Below are 16,228 nucleotides of genomic sequence, written 5' to 3'. Positions count from 1 at the left end.
TTTAATTAAATTGACGATGTTCCATAAATGTAACTTTTAGTAATCAGGCATTTTATATTCCTCGGCTGATTTTATTTTGTTTATGTCTAAAAATTAGTATGTTCTATGTAAAATACTGTTCAATTTTGAGGATTCCTTGTGTAACAGATTTACTGCAATACGTTTATTTTAATACCTATGCGTGTGTCAGTTTAATGCATGTGGCGTAAATTGTTGGGTGTGTATTATGCAAGCCCCATCTGTTCTCTAAATTTGTAGAAGATTCTCGAGAGGAAGAATCAAGAACATGTGGTTTACGTGTTTTCGAACATTGCTGGTCATTTGAGAATCTCGCGTGAATATATAAAAGCAAGGCATAAAAAGATGTCGAGAGACGGTTAATATTATTTGTCAGCTGCATCCAGTATTGTATAAACCTCAGAAGCTATAACTGTGGGTAACCCTTATTATTTGGTAAACTGCAGAATTTGACAAGGAACATTTATAGATTTCGAACATTACAACTCGTTTAACTTCAGTGAATTAACTTCGGACGTCAGTATTTCTATAACGACATTAAATATCTTCGTCGGTAAATGTCAGCTTATAAACGGCGTTAGAACAACCGAGCTAGCTAGCTTAAGCGAAGTGTGAAAATATCAACTTGGAATTAATTTGCTTGTCGCGGATCTGGATCGTCGATAAAACATTCAATTCTACACCGGATATAAAATTCAGTATTGTCTGTAAGTTTGTAAAACTGTTTTACATAAATTATTTGTAACAACTGTTATAAACTTTATTATCGCTCCTACATCAAAATATATGTGTTGAAAAAGAAAATTCTGTGTATCAATCTTATTCGCAAATTTCATAAATATGAAACATATTAACATTTAATTAACTTCTCAATTAAAATTTCCGGTTGCCTCCAGCGGACTTACAACACTAAAAACTGGGTCTCGATACCCGTGGTGGGTAAAGCATAGATAGCCCATTGTATAGCTTCGTGCTTAATTCAAAATAACAACAGTAAAGTTTCTGGTTATTTGGAATAGTAATATGTAACGTACGTAACATAACAAATCGGAGACTCGTCCTACATAAATTATAATACTTAACATCCTGGTAAAACATGAAATTCACAAGATTACTACTAACAAAAAACGTAAAAAGTAAATAAATAAAACATCTTAGTAAATTCCATTCTTACATCATTTTTTAATCTTTCTTATAAAGTCTCCAAACTGCGTTACGTGTTTACTTCACTTTAAAGATCTTATCATAAGAAGCACTTTATGATCTGCTTGACATTCAAGTAAATGATGATAACCATTTTTATGTGATGTGATGATAGACCCATTCTTGAACTTTGTATTCGGAGAAAACTGTTTGTCATGATATAAAAGACTGTTTACTTAAACATTATTAATTAATTTATTTTGTGAGTGAATATTTTGTTATTGTTTAGTTTTTATTATAAGAGCTTTAAAAGGAAACGACGCGTTTGTAACTCATTGATAAAGAGAATTTAGTGAACAGACTATTAAATTATAAACGTATAAATAGTATGATATGAGCGGGAAACAGCAGAAGACTAAAACAAGCAGCACAAGAGATTAAAGTTAGAGTCAAGGAAAAGATCGGCGTGAAATTAAATGCTATAGAAGTTATAGAAAAATCATTTGTTTCATCAACGTTTTGTTATAAAGTAACTGAGTATGTTTGTTTGTATGTGCCTGATATTAGCGTTGTGAATCCGTAGACTTTACCGCTGTACTAGTAGGGGATAAATGTGTGTGTGTGTTTTCTTATAGCAAAGCCACATCGGGCTATCTGCGGAGCCCACCGAGGAGAATCGAACCCCTGATTTTAGCGTTGTAAATCCGGAGACATACAGCTGTACTAGCGGGTGGCCACTTTGATGTGGAAGTACTACTTACACAACTTCACATCTTGCAATGTCCTATCCAGACTTGACTCAAATTTAAGTTGTTTTTCATGTTCATGGGACTAATTATTACATCTTTATTCTTCAGATCCACGAGAGTTTTTTACAGCCATTAAACTTTCAGGAACAACTGGTATAATTTTGACTGTACTGTGCTCCGGTCACTGGATGTAAACGTATTTCTAACAAATTTTGACATAAGTATTTTCTTTCTTGAAGTTTCAATGATTACCCTTCTTATTCAATTTGTGATATTGTAATTGTCATGTAGTGCACATGCGTTTTCTAGTTATAGACTATGTACTATTTGTAGCCAGCCTAACCCTACGTTCATCTTTTCGCAAGAAGCCAGTGCCCAGTATGCAATTTTTCTTAATGTCAAACACCCACACGTCATGAGAGTGGAGAAACTTCCTACATTTCCAGTAACCTCCATCTGTCCTCTTGTTGGAACTTTGTGCTTAACCCAATCCACCTTTTATTAATAAATCTGTTCAAACAATTGTAGTTGGAGAACAAGTGTCGATCAATATGCTACAAAGCTTATGGTAAATGAAACCATGAGCTGGAGTATTCATTAAATAAACTGAGTACTCTCAGCTGAGCTTTGCCCCATAAATTCAGCTAATAACTGTTTTCTAATTTTCATTTAGCTCTTTGTTTTTCTTTTGATCGAGTTGGGCTCTTACACAATGGTTAGGGCATTGCCTCCTTAGTTTATTTAGAGCTGTTGAGTTCTCACAGTCTCAGTTGTAATAGCCGTGGTTCTGACTTTTAAAACATTTTCCTTTTAATGACATCCTTCGAGAGTAGTTATTATTCCCTACAAGCTTTTTCTGCAGTTCGTGGTAATATGTTTTTCCAATTTATAATTGAAACACCTATTTAACTATGGTTTGTTTTCTTCATCTTTTGCCTAGTTGTACAAATAATATCTTGAGTTATTTTAAACTGTTGCTCAGTTGGTGGGTAGGGGAAAGGAATGTTTTATTAATATTCAATGTGGTTGTAGTGTAACTTCCATACAGAACTTTCAGTTGTTTATCTGCATCATAAAGGACAAGTTCCTACTTTGCTTCAGCCTAATTCTCATACCCTCAACTGTTATAGAATTTATAAATTGCTAACCTGTCAATGAATACATTACTTCATCTGGAACATCTAGGTAAGATAATAATAATGTATAATTAGGTAAGACTTTTTTAATATTCAGCAGTTGTTGCTAAGGTCTCTTCTGCCCTCTGTACACTGTTTTAAATACTTCATTCTTTGTGTGCCACTCTAAACCTGTTGGATAAAGCTGCTATTAATGCTTTATCATTGTTATGTCTCTCAGCTGAAAAGTTACTTGATGATGTTGTTAAAGCTGGTTTAACCAGGTGGCATGATTACTAACTTGTTTCTCACAATTCCACTGTTCACTCTGGATATTATTTTGAACAGAACTTTACATGATTTCCAATGTATTTTTCCATGATATTCTGATAGTTTATTAGTTGGGTGATATTCTTGAACTGACCAGCGAAATACTGGAACTGTAATCGGCGGTCAAGCGGTTATAGATGAATTGTTTGAATTTTGAATTTTCGCGCAAAGCTACACAAGGGCTATTTGCGCTAGCCGTCCCGAATTTAGCAGTGTAAGACTAGAGGGAAGACAGCTATCCAACTCTTGGGCTACTCTTTTACCAACGAAGAGTGAGATTGACCGTCACATTATAACACCCCACTGCTGAAAGGGTGAGCATGTTTGGTGCGACGGGGATTCGAACCCGCAACCCTCAGATTACGAGTCGAACGCCTTAACCCACCTGGCCATATCAGGCCGCACGCGGTTAGAGATGTAACAGCAGTTATGATAACAAGTTTGGATGAAATAGATTTTCTTACTCCATGTTTTATACTCATTGGTATTTTAAATTAGAATTCTTAAGAGATACTGAAAAAGGTCTGCTTGATCTTTGGATTTGCCAATTCATTTTATGTTCTATGAATTTATTTTGTCTTATCAGTCTTGTTGTTATAATCATACTGTGTCTTCTTCCTCTATCTTATTTTTATAATCCATCTGTATATTTCCAATAGTTTCCTCTACTTGTTTTTCTATCAGATTTGATTTTGTATATTGTTTTAAATATTAAGTCCCTTTCTCCTTGCATCTATTTTAACTTTCATTCCCTTTTTTATTGATGATGTTTCGGTTTTCATTAAATTTCTTATCGACCTTCTTTTAATCTTCTGTGCAATTAAACTTTTTCTTTTCATTTCTGGTTCATTTCATTTCACAGTGTGAGGGTTAACACTCAATATGGAGGTATGCAGTGAAAAAGAGTCTGCTGCTATTGCAATAATACATAAGCTTAGCTGAAATTTCTACTCCAAAAACCACAAGAAGGTTACTATGAAGAGCTCTTTCTTGAATTATACCCACTTCCTTCTTTGACCCGTGACCTTTCAATTTCGATTCGTAAGACCTTCTACGACCAGTGACTGTCAACCATTTAATCAAATCACGTAATACACTGTATAAGAATATTAAGTGATGAGTGTTAAAAGCGAATAACAGAAAACACACTTACCGCCACTAGCTTTGCTGTTATCTTTTCCTACAATGTTATTATGACCCTCGCACAGTGTGTACCACTCATAATCTGAGGGTCGCGGGTTCGAATCCCGTTCGCACCAAACATGCTCGCCCTTTCAGCCTTGGGAGCGTTATAATGTTACGGTCAATCCCACTATTAATTGGTAAAAGAGTAGCCCAAGAGTTGGGGTGAGTGGTGATAACTAGCTGCCTTCCCTCTAGTCTTACACTGCTGAATTAAGGACGGCTAGCGCAGATAACCCTCGTGTAGCTTTGCGCGAAATTCAGAAAAAGAAAACAAACAGCGTGTACCATGTCTTAAGAATATGGATATATAGCCCTTTTGCATCGGTTAAGGGTTCAAAGGCCACGTCATGGCGTATGTTGACTTGCATTCAAAATTATGTCAGTAAGTTTGGAATAACATTTTAGAATATAATTCAAACTTTAATATTATAATTTCTTAATTTAAAAGTTTTTTTGTTTTTTTTAATTTCGCACAAAGCTACTGGAGGGCTATCTGTGCTAGCCGTCCCCAATTTAGCAGTGTAAGACTAGTGGGAAGGCAGCTAGTCATCACCACCCACCGCCAACTCTTGGGCTATTCTTTTACCAACGAATAGTGGGATTGACCGTCACATTATAACGCCCCCACGGCTAGGAGGGCGAACATGTTTGGCGCGATGCGGGCGCGAACCCGTAACCCTTGGATTACGAATCGCACGCCTTACGCGCTGAGCTATGCCAGGCCCTGATTTAAAAGTAAATATTAAAAGAATACATTAACATACAGATTTTAGTGAGTCATGTGGTATGTGCAGCACTGTTTAAAATTAGACGTTTGTAATAAAGCTTGAATAAAACGTTTGGTGAAATAATAATAAAAATTATATAATATGTTATGTTGTAAATAAATTGTTTGAAAGTTGGGATTTTTGTATTATTTATCACAGCATCCACCCCACATTTATTTCAGTTCAAAATCCTGTAAAAGGGCGGGTACCTGAATTTGTTGACGTACAGAACGTTACATCCATAAGCAGTGATATTAACCCTGGAAGTGTTAAAAGTATCACGACTACTCAACTGTGCTAGGTAATAGATTTAAGAAAATTACTGGTTATTTCCCTACACCAAGTCTGCAAATATCTGCTGAAAAGTAAACATTTAGAGTTCCTCTAATAGTTCTTTTTTTAAATTTAGCTTAAGTTCTGTAACATGAATTACACGAGTGTATTTAAATAAGTATCGTGGATAATATCAGGCCTCTTTGATAGGTTTTCAACTCTTTACAAACACTTCTGCTGCAGGATTAATGCAGCTGAGATGGATAATACGTGAGCGCATGCTCATACCCTGAGAATTGTGGAACTACATAACGTTTCGTAAGAGCAAATGGGTTGAAGTTAATAAAGGGCGTCTACTAAGATGCAAGAAGATAAATCGAATTGGAAAACGGAGGAAATGACTGAAAGGGTGATAACAAGGAAGTCTGTTAATCAAAATATAACAAAACTTGAATTTCCCTGGCCGTCTCCAATCTTGACTCGGTCGTATGAAATTTTGCGTGAAATTGAACAGGTATTTCATGCCCTTTTAATAATTTTATGAGTTAATTTCAGTTATAAATCGGTGTAATATATTTCTATCATATCAATATTTATTAAAAGGAGATACATATTTGCTTTTATTGTTGCTATTGGACTAAAATGCATTAATTATCTTTACTTTTGCGTGATATTCTAGATTATTGGACTCCATTGGTTACAGTTAGTTTACCCGATAGTTGTATAGAGGTACAACGGGTGAGGCTTCACTACAAAACTACCGCATTCAGATCACGGTCGTCACTATTAATTTAAAACATGTTGTACTGAAAACGGGTCCTGAGGAATGTTTATGCATCAAAACAAATATTATATTAACCTATATACATATTATATGACACACTAGAAGTTGCAGTATAATATTTAAAATTTACCTAAGAATTTTTGTCTCCTTTCCTCTGAGCTGGTAAAGTGAGTTCAATGTACAGAAAAAAAAAATTAATCAAATACTGGGGAGGGGTTTCAGTAATAATTGGCTTGGTCCCCCACAGTTTAATTATTGACCAGTTATATGCCCTGCCCTGCATTTACTATTTCAGTAAATACAGCCTAAAATCCTATATGTCTTACTACTAGAAATTGTGTGCTGCTTAGATGGGGCTTAAGACACTGTTCAGTTGAAACATTAGTGTTGTTTTCTTCTATAACATAATAAAGGTTACTCCTACAAAAGTGTGATTATAATTTAAATAATGATAACCCACATGTATTACCTTGCATATATTTGAATTTAAATTTAAACTGTTTGAAAAAACAACTACACTCAAAGTTAGCATGTATCATTTGAATATTTATCAAGATTTCCCTCTAAACTTTTAAAAAATTTATTGCATTATCTATATTTAAAGGCAATCCATTCCACAGGCCAAACACCAAGAGCCCGGAATGGCCGGATGGTTAAGGCACTCGACCCGTAATCCGAGGGTGACGGGTTCGAATTCCCGTCACACCAAACATGCTCGCTCTTTCAGCCGTGGGAGCGTTATAATGTTACGGCAAATCCCACTATTCGTTGATAAAATAGTAGCCCAAGAATTGGCGGTGGGTGGTTTTTACTAGCTGCCTTCCCTTTCGTCTTACGCTGTTAAATTAGAGACGACTAGCGCAGATAGCCCTCATGTTCCTTTGCGTGAAATTCAAACCAAACACTAACCGTGTTAGTGGAAAATAACACGTATTGTACCAAAATTTCGTAATGAGGAAAAGTTAGTTTTCTCAAAGGAAATGCATGTTTACGTTTACTGTTGTTATGAAACTAAAACATGAGGCACGATCATGTTCGTCACAAGATTACATAGTGGTAGTACAGTATTGTTAAACGTTTCTTTCATTCTCAAGACGTATTTTTTTAAGAGTTACCGTATAATGGAAGTATTCATAATTCCAAATTTAACATAAGCATACTGTAATATAAGTTAATGCCATAAACAATGAATCATAGTACTAGCAATGACAGTAATACTGTAGGTTTGCTGGTGATTTTACCGTACCTTAATTGGTTATGGTTAGTTCACCCGACAGTTATGTAGAAGCAAAGCAGTTGAGCCGTCACTTCTACACCTGCTGCTACTCGAGTCAAGTCAGATACTAAATTCAGAATGAGTTATACTTACTACCAATGCGTGAAATAATGTAGTAACAGTGAAGTGTTTACTTTTACGTTGAGTCTAAACTTTAGTTAGTACATAAACTGTAGTATAATACTGGATCAAATATCAGTTATCCTCACTCTATCTTATTTCTTTCATTATTATTTATGATTGGTAAATAATATTCACAAATCAGTTTTATTGGTGTAGTAAGTATATTAAATGTTGATAAAATATTGTTTTTTTCTGGAACTAAAAAGAAAGTAAAAGCTGACAAATAACCCAACAGAAGGATGAAACGGAAACATCAATTTGAAAAACTTTTGTTTCTTGCTAGATTAAGTAAGGAAAACATAAAATACAGGTTCAGTTATAGAAAACAGAAATTAAAATGTATGATAGAAATAAGCATATTAAATTATATTATTATAATTGATGGAACTGAGCACACTGAGAGTTATAATAAGCTATCATAAAATATTGTATGTCTGCAACACATATTTTACAAAGTGTAAATGAGAATAAATAAAACACATTTATCAGGTTCACTTTTAAAAACATCCATTTTTGGAAGTCAAATGCAATTAAAAAAATAAGATTAAACAAGGTAACTATAGCTCAATTACTCATCAATATAATCTGTTTCTGAGCAATTAAACAAAGTCACTAACCAATCTAGGCTAAATGCAGCTGTTCACACATATGTGTATCTATCATACTGCTGTTCAGGTCAGCAGTTGAGGAGACTTATGCATCTACATGGTTAATAGAAGGAATACATGTTAGTATATTATCTATTTATGATCATGTTAGCACATTCATCATGCATCAGGAAGTATTATGTTATCATTGGTTTTCTAGCTAGTATTCACTGTATGCTCAGTGAAAGTTTTTTTGTAACTGCTGCTGTAACCATTATATTGAATTAGTTGATTGTTAATGACAGTAGTGATGTGAATATAATGTGGAAGGGTAATATGTGTGTAAGTTTCTGACATTCACACCTCTAAAGTAGAAAACACTACATTTTTCATAGAAGAAAATTATACAGAAATAGTACAGGGTTGATGGGACAATGTTGCAGAATCTATGATGCCTGGGGGTCTTATCTTCTGAAAAATGGGCTATGATTATTTCTTTGTCCCTGGGGTCATTAAACTGCTTATTCTGCCACTGTACAGAACATACTGTTTGAGGGCAACAAGGTGCCTGTTGGTCCACTAAGGCAGTCCCATCCATTGAACTAAACTGTTAAAAAAAAAAAAGCTCAAAGCTAGCCTGAATCATTTGAATATACCAGGTCATCCCTTAAGTATTGTCCAATTTTAGGTTCAGGAAAAGAAAAAGGATTTCAAATGCTTTTAATGTTATTTAACCAATAATGTATGCTCCATTATTATTAATTACTTCCTGCCAATGATTCACAAGCTTCTGAATATTGCCACTTCTATAAAATTCTTGGAGTTTGGAGGAAAAGAATGTAGAGTGGGTAGTTTTGACATCTTCATGTGTTCCAAGCTCTTTTCCATCAAGATAGTTCTGCAGACTTTGGAACAGATGATAATCAGATGGGACAAGGTCTGGAGAATAAGGAGAATGTGGAAGTTTTTCCCAGTCTAGCTCTTCAATCTTTGCAGATGTGATCCTCACTGTATGGGCCATGAATTATCCTGGTGTAACACAACACCTTTATTATTGAGCAAAGCAGGCTCCTTTTCTTTCAGTGCAACATTCAAGCCCTCTAACTGTTGACAATAGAAGTCTGATGTAATCATTACATTGAGTGGCAGCAACTCAAAGTGGATCACACCAACAAATGTTTAACAAGACTTCCAAGGGTGGAGGTCCATTTTGGGCTGTACTTTAGCCAGTTTACCTGCACTGAGTCATTGTCTGTGGTGCTTAATATTTTTATAAGATATCCATTTTTCATCTCCAGTCACTAATCTGCCCAACACAGGTGAGTTACGTTCATGAGAGTGTAGAGAAGTGCAAATGTCCACTTTTGCTCTGAGATTGGCTTATGTCTAATTATGAGGGACCCATTTTCCAAATTTTGATACCTTTCCAAGTTGTTGCAGATCATAGCAAACTGTTGAATGGGTTAATTAAGCTTCTGTGCAAGTTCTTCAACTATTATAGCAGAATCTTCATCAAGTGCAGCCAGCAGGAACTCATCATAAAACTCAACAGGACAACCTGAATATGGTGCATCACTCGAGCTGTAATCACCTAATTTGAACTTCTGAAACCACCTTTGACATCTTTCTAGCATTGAGAGACTCTACACCATAAACACCTTGAATATTTTGTGTAGTTTCTGCAGCACTGTTGCCTTTTTTAAACTCGTAAAGCATTATATGTCTATTGTGCTCCTCAGCCACATCCATCTTCATAAGATTGTATTTGATTAATGATTTGAAAAAGTGGAGTTGGGTTAGTTTCTTTTATTTGTCTGAACATTTTTGTACACATCCTACTATGTATTAAAGCCTTCTGCAAAGACAGAAATGATTATGCACTTTCTGTATTAAATTTTTGGACATTACTTATAGGATAACCTGATATTTATCAAGTTCTTCCTTCAAAAGTTTCAGAAATTTATTACATTATTTATAATTGAAGGCAATCCAATCCATAAGCTAACCACCAACTATTTTAATGGAAAATGACTCATATTCTGCTAACATTTATATTTATGTTCCCTTTTCATACTGTTCTCACTACTGACTGTGTAAAAAAAGAATGATGCATCAACATCATCAAATTTCTTAATAATCTTAAACAATTTGAATAAAACCCTCTAATCAATGCCCAGCTTGAGGGTGAAAAGAGAGAAATGCTGTTCCTCTGGTTAACAGAAAGAAAAAACTGAAACTCGGAGTGTCAAGTTGTGAGAATGTGGAGTCTATAAGTAAATTTAAGGAACTTCCATTTTTATGTTTTATAACTTGGGTGCTGTCACTATATATTTTTTCAGACAAAACAATTTCAGAGATCTCAAGTTATTGTCATGTGAGAATAACATGACAACCTTTGCATTCTATGTATCATTATAGTAACCTTTTTTTGTATCCTTTTTGACAGTTCAGTCTCCTTTTCAAATTAAGGATCCAAGGTTAAATACAGTACTTCATATGAGGTCTAGAGCCAAATTATACTATTTAAACTTGTATTGATCACATCAGAGCATACAAAAATAAATAAAAATTGTCTAACAATCAATAAAAGTGCTTTAATATATTATTAAATAATTTTGCACAGTAAAAGGTACTGTATGTACATACAATATACAAATGTCATTGTTTGCTGTATACTATAAAATCAAAAGTATAGAAATAAAAATATTTCAGATGATTACCAAAATACACATTTTTATAGCAAACATACATATTATAGGATAACTAGAAGTCACAGTATAATGTTTAGAATTTGCCAAAGAACTTTTGTTTCCTTTTCTTTGAGCTGGTAAAGTGAGTTCAATGTACAAAAAAAAATAAATTATTAGTCAAATACTGGGGAGGGGTTTCAGTAATATTTAGCTGGGTCTCTGCAGTTTAATTATTGACCAGTTATGTGTCTTGCCCTGATGTTTTTGTGCATTCACTATTTCAGTAAATACAGCCTAAAATCCTATATGTCTTACTACTAGAAACTGTGTGCTGCTTAAATGGGTTAAGACACTGTTCAATTAAAAACGTCAGTGTTGTTTTCTTCTATAACATAGTAAAGGTTACTCCTACAAAAGTGTGATTACAATTTAAATTATGATAACCCACTTGCATTATTTTGCATGTGTTATAATTAAAAGCCATTCTACATTTATTTATCCAACTCACCACATAATCTAAATATTTTTTGAAACAACAGTATCCTCCTCACAGCCAGCAACAACCAAAACCATAATATTATCAGCAAATATAAACAATTTATTAACTATTTCTTCATCTCTGTCATTAATATGAATCATATAGCAAAGGTTCTAACAGTGATATTGAGGTATCCCACTTAAGACATTAATCTAGTTTGACATAATTCCATTTAACACAAACTTCTGCTTTCATCCATCCATCCATTTTTATCATCCAATAAGCCAACTTATCCTTCAAATCTACAGGGATATTTTTTCTGATAAGCCTTTTAAAAGATTTTGGAAGTTCCAGATATATTAAATCCACACCTGATACATGTATTGGAATATCTCGAGTTATATTCATAATATAAACTGTTAAATGTAAACTTCTATTTTTGTTGTCTTTTTTTCATTTTTCTGAGCTTGTGATTTTTCTTTCAGAAATTCTAGCCATGTAAGTGAAAGTTCTATAAAAGTAATAATAAATTTATTATTCTATGGATATGTATTTTGAATTTATTATTATAATTTTCTGTTTATTTTCATTCATTTTATTAAAAGCTTTTAATGTTATTATTTATGCTCATCCATTGTTATTGAAAGAAGTAAAAAATTGCTTTTTGACATATTTATTTTCCATTTGTATTGATTGCAAATTGATAATGCTTAATTTTTGTTAATATGTGAAAAATAGAATTAAATATGGAATACTAACATTACATTATATTCTGTATGGTTGAAATTTTGATTAGTTTTCATAATCATGTATGTTCATAATATAGAATTGGAAACTGTACAGGCAAAGGTCTCATTTTGAGGAGCTGCTTCTTTATTCCTTAGGGTGGAACAAGAGAATTTCCAGAAGTTTTATTGCTTCATGCTGGAAATCCTCAAGAAGTTGGCCAAAAGCCACTCACATTTTTTCGACAGGTTAGGTTTTTAAACAAATATATTTTTCAGACCGAAAAGCTAAAAACAACATTAGTAAAATTAAAATTTCTTAGTATAACATTATGACAAGCAAACTTTTAAGAACTGAAGTATGTTAATCTTGATACTTAAACATTTATTGGATAAATTTTTTATATATAGCATGTTTAGCAACTGTGAACACATTAATAAAACTACTTAATTCAACTTTAAGTTATAGGTAACTTCCAAAAATGAATAAAATGTTATTACATCAGTTCTATGTGTTATTTTTAAAACCATATTATGCTTTTTTTTATATTAGTGTGGAACAATAATTCCCAATTGTTTTTGTTGGTGAACCACATATTAGCAGTATAAGTAAACAAAACAAAGTAAGCTTCTAAGAGACACTAATATTAACTCTTTCTTATACAGATATATGATAGTAAATAGCTTTAGAAAATAAGATTTTTGTACTTAACTTAAAAAGCATATAACATAGTTTTATACCTTTCCACTTAATTTGTAGATATTTGTCCTGCTTATATAGTTAAATTTTTAAGATCTCTAGTGTGTGATTATTCTATTAAATTTACAGCTTCTTCCTGTATCTAATTGTGAAACCTTTTCATAGACTATTTGAAAAGAGCTTGTGAACATTCAGTGGTCTGGGGATCAATGGCTGGTGAGAACATACATTAAAATTTGAGAACAGTGACATACAAATTGTAACATATAACAAGTATAGTTTTTAATGAACAAATTTCTACCATCCACTGATTCAGTTAGAAAAGGACAACATTGTTTTTCTTGTTCAACTTTCATTTCAGTCTGTTAATAAATACTTTCCTTTATTTACAGTTTTTGTTCACTGTTAGTCCCAACTTTCTTCTATTTATAGTTTCATTACAGTCATATAGCATGTGTTTCTTAGTATTTGAAGATATCATAGACCTAAATTAGCATCTTTTTGTATGTGGAATGTTAATCAACTAGAGGTGGAACAATATAACTGAAAGAAAAAGTTTATTTATAATTGTACATCACATTAGAAGTTTTGAAGGTAGGTATACAGTGTTAATACCTTAGAAACATTCTATAGTATGCATTAGGGTGCGTCAGCGGATAAAGGATAAAAATTAAAATGTCCCAATTTTTTTGCTCAGTTGCTCAGTTGTGCCACTGCATGAGAAAAGTACATAGACAAAGTTTCATTTCAATCGCGAAGTATTTAGGGGTCGTGCATCCCTCGCAAAGTTCACTATTTTCCTTAAATTTACCCTACATTACATTGTTAATGGTAATTAAATTATTTAAAGAAATTATTTAATATTAATTGATTATACAATGAGCAAAAACATAAAACTTGAAAGAAAAATTTATTTCATTGAAGTTTTATCTTGCCTGCCCCCTTCGCATTATGTTCGCCGATGTTCTTCTGCCACCTGAATCATATACTGAAATTGATCTTCGTTCTTGGTGCAGCCCTTTGCCGTAAACTGTTGAATTAAAGCTACTCCTTTTTCAGCTGCGTTATTTGTCACAAAAAGTTTCTTTACTCTGTCCTTTCCTTGTTTGCACTCTTCGGAGGCGCTTCACTCTTTTGGTGGTAATGATAAAAATGCTCTACTAATATCCAGATGGTGGAAAATTTTCTTCATTGCCGAGGTGAAAAAATCTGGAAGTTTTCTGGAAACAGCGTTGCTTGCAGCATCAACTGTTAAATGTGAAGTTGGCCTAGGAGATCCTTTCACAGTATTCATATTTGAGACCATCTTGAGTTTGTCGCTATTCGTTACACCGTCATCAAAGAGTGCAAGCCCAACTGCAACCCCAGATAAATACCATAAATGCTGATTCATTGCCTTTGTACCAACTTCCTTAATCATATGATTTTCATGCAATGCAATTTCCTTGAGTAGTGTAAGGTCCCTTCGAGCTGCCACGGAAGCATCCTTAGCTGTAAACCATGAGAGCACGTAATGTTTAGTTATAAAGACACACAAATCGCCAAGTTTGCTGCAGAAATATGCGTCAAATGAAACACGAGATGAAGCAGGCCATGGTTGCAGTCTACCAAACTCCTCTTGGAACATCCAAATTTTTAGAGAATATATTGCTCGAGCTATCCATCTTGCAGAAGTACGGAAAGAAACTGAAGAACGTCCATGTGGAAGAGATCCAAGAAAAATGACAGCTAATTCCAAGAGCTCTTTATAATCGTCCCGTGGTTGATGAGATTGAAGGAGATTCTGACAAAATTGAATAATATCATTCTTCCAAGGCTGTATTCAGAGTGGCATTGCTTCTACTGCTGTTATGTACTTAGTTTTATTAATTTTAGGCCAACAATCTCTAAAGTTTAAAAACAAAGTAATATCTGGACTTTTTGATGTCTCTATCACGAAATTAGAGAATACAGCGCTCAGAAGAATCTCCAAAATGTGATGTCTACAGGCAAGGTGCAAGAGCTCACGTTCAAGTAACATTTCAATCCTCAGACAGACGCCAGATTTGGATCCTGTATTGGTCACCGTGGTGTCAAATTAAAGCGATTTAATTCTGTCTTTTACATTCCATTCTATTAAAACTGATCTGATCTCAGAAGCTACTGAATTTGCATCCCCACTATCAATCTTGGGCACTGAAAGAATCTTCTCTACACCTTCATATGACTCTAAAATTGCCAAACGTTCGATCTTCTTTCTGCCAACCAAGTCAGGCATCAGCTTACCATCTCAATGTAATGTCAAAGGAACGTTTGGAGAAAAACTTTCCTTCAGTTCAGCTGCTAGAAGAGTACGGTTAGTAATTTGTTTCCTCCTTATGGAACTTGGGCTAATGGCAAGATCCTCGATATTATGTCCAATATGAGCTGCAAAAGGAAGCAATATTTGCACGGCTTTTCGGTCACTGATCTGAGTTCTGTCTAAAGCCGAAGCTAGCCTTTCACTAATGCCAACTTTTCGTTTGGTTCCGGAAGCACGTTGTTATTTTGTGCACATTGCGCAACCCCTAAATATTAATGTATTGGATTGATTTTTACGCTAGCATATTTTTTTCATTAAATGGAATCAAATTATAAGCGAGTGACCGAGTGTCACAACTTTTTGGTTTTTGACTCACAGTCTTAAAAATAAATCTCCTTTTGAAGGTATGCTCATTGACAGTTTTACTAGCTATTTTCTTATTAATATAGCCTGTATTACAGTCTAATGGGGGGATTTTGTTTTCTTTATTCGTTTTTTTTTCTTTTCTTTATTCTGGGTAATGTATAAAGATGCACATTGTTTAAATACTTTTGAGTTACTTGATTTATAATACTTTTTTTTAAAGTATTGTTTATTAAGAATATTTGATGATTATCTATCTCTCAGTGAAAAACAACTTGTATATTTACTGGTTACCTCAAATGCTCAATGAATCAGTATCTTAACCAGAATACTCTTAAAAGATAGTGATATGCAACTATCAGTTAAATAATAAACCTGTAAAAGTCTTCTTTTAGAAAATTTTGCATACAAATTTACTACCTTTGACATGAATAGAGAGGTCTAACAGAGGAAATGGGTGGTTATGATGGTGCTCAGAAGTGATTTTATATCATTACAATGTCCACTGTTACAATAGCTTACAAAAGTGTCAACATGCTCAGTGTGTCTAAGTATATTAGAGGTACCATCTACATATATAATATACTGAGTTAAACTGTCAAAAGTATTCTTTAAGCCAACATTTTTTTCCCATGTTGATA

General features: G+C 33.6%; 2 protein-coding genes across 4 annotated transcripts in view; one reads left to right on the top strand and one right to left on the bottom strand.

Moving 5' to 3' along the window:
* Positions 1-16,228, bottom strand: part of LOC143232493 (spondin-1-like) — a 481,016-nt gene that overhangs the window by 214,186 nt on the left and 250,602 nt on the right. The gene's annotated exons all lie outside the window — the stretch shown is intronic.
* The window catches only part of LOC143232488 (alanine aminotransferase 2-like), a 41,536-nt gene continuing 31,170 nt past the window's right edge, over positions 5,863-16,228 (top strand). Inside the window, exons 1-2 of one of the 3 annotated variants that reach the window (XM_076468031.1) lie at positions 5,865-6,094; positions 12,403-12,492. In XM_076468031.1, coding sequence (XP_076324146.1) covers positions 5,942-6,094; positions 12,403-12,492 — 243 coding nt within the window. In that variant the 5' untranslated portion in view covers positions 5,865-5,941. Of the gene's footprint in view, positions 6,095-12,402; positions 12,493-16,228 lie in introns of all 3 variants that reach the window. The other 2 variants (XM_076468033.1, XM_076468032.1) reach the window with 2 other exon arrangements.

This window comes from Tachypleus tridentatus, chromosome 11, assembly GCF_004210375.1.
Source record: "Tachypleus tridentatus isolate NWPU-2018 chromosome 11, ASM421037v1, whole genome shotgun sequence".
NCBI classification, from domain to species: Eukaryota; Metazoa; Arthropoda; class Merostomata; order Xiphosura; family Limulidae; genus Tachypleus; species Tachypleus tridentatus.
Note: the sequence above shows the minus strand (reverse complement) of the source record. Positions and strands in the feature narration are given on the sequence as shown.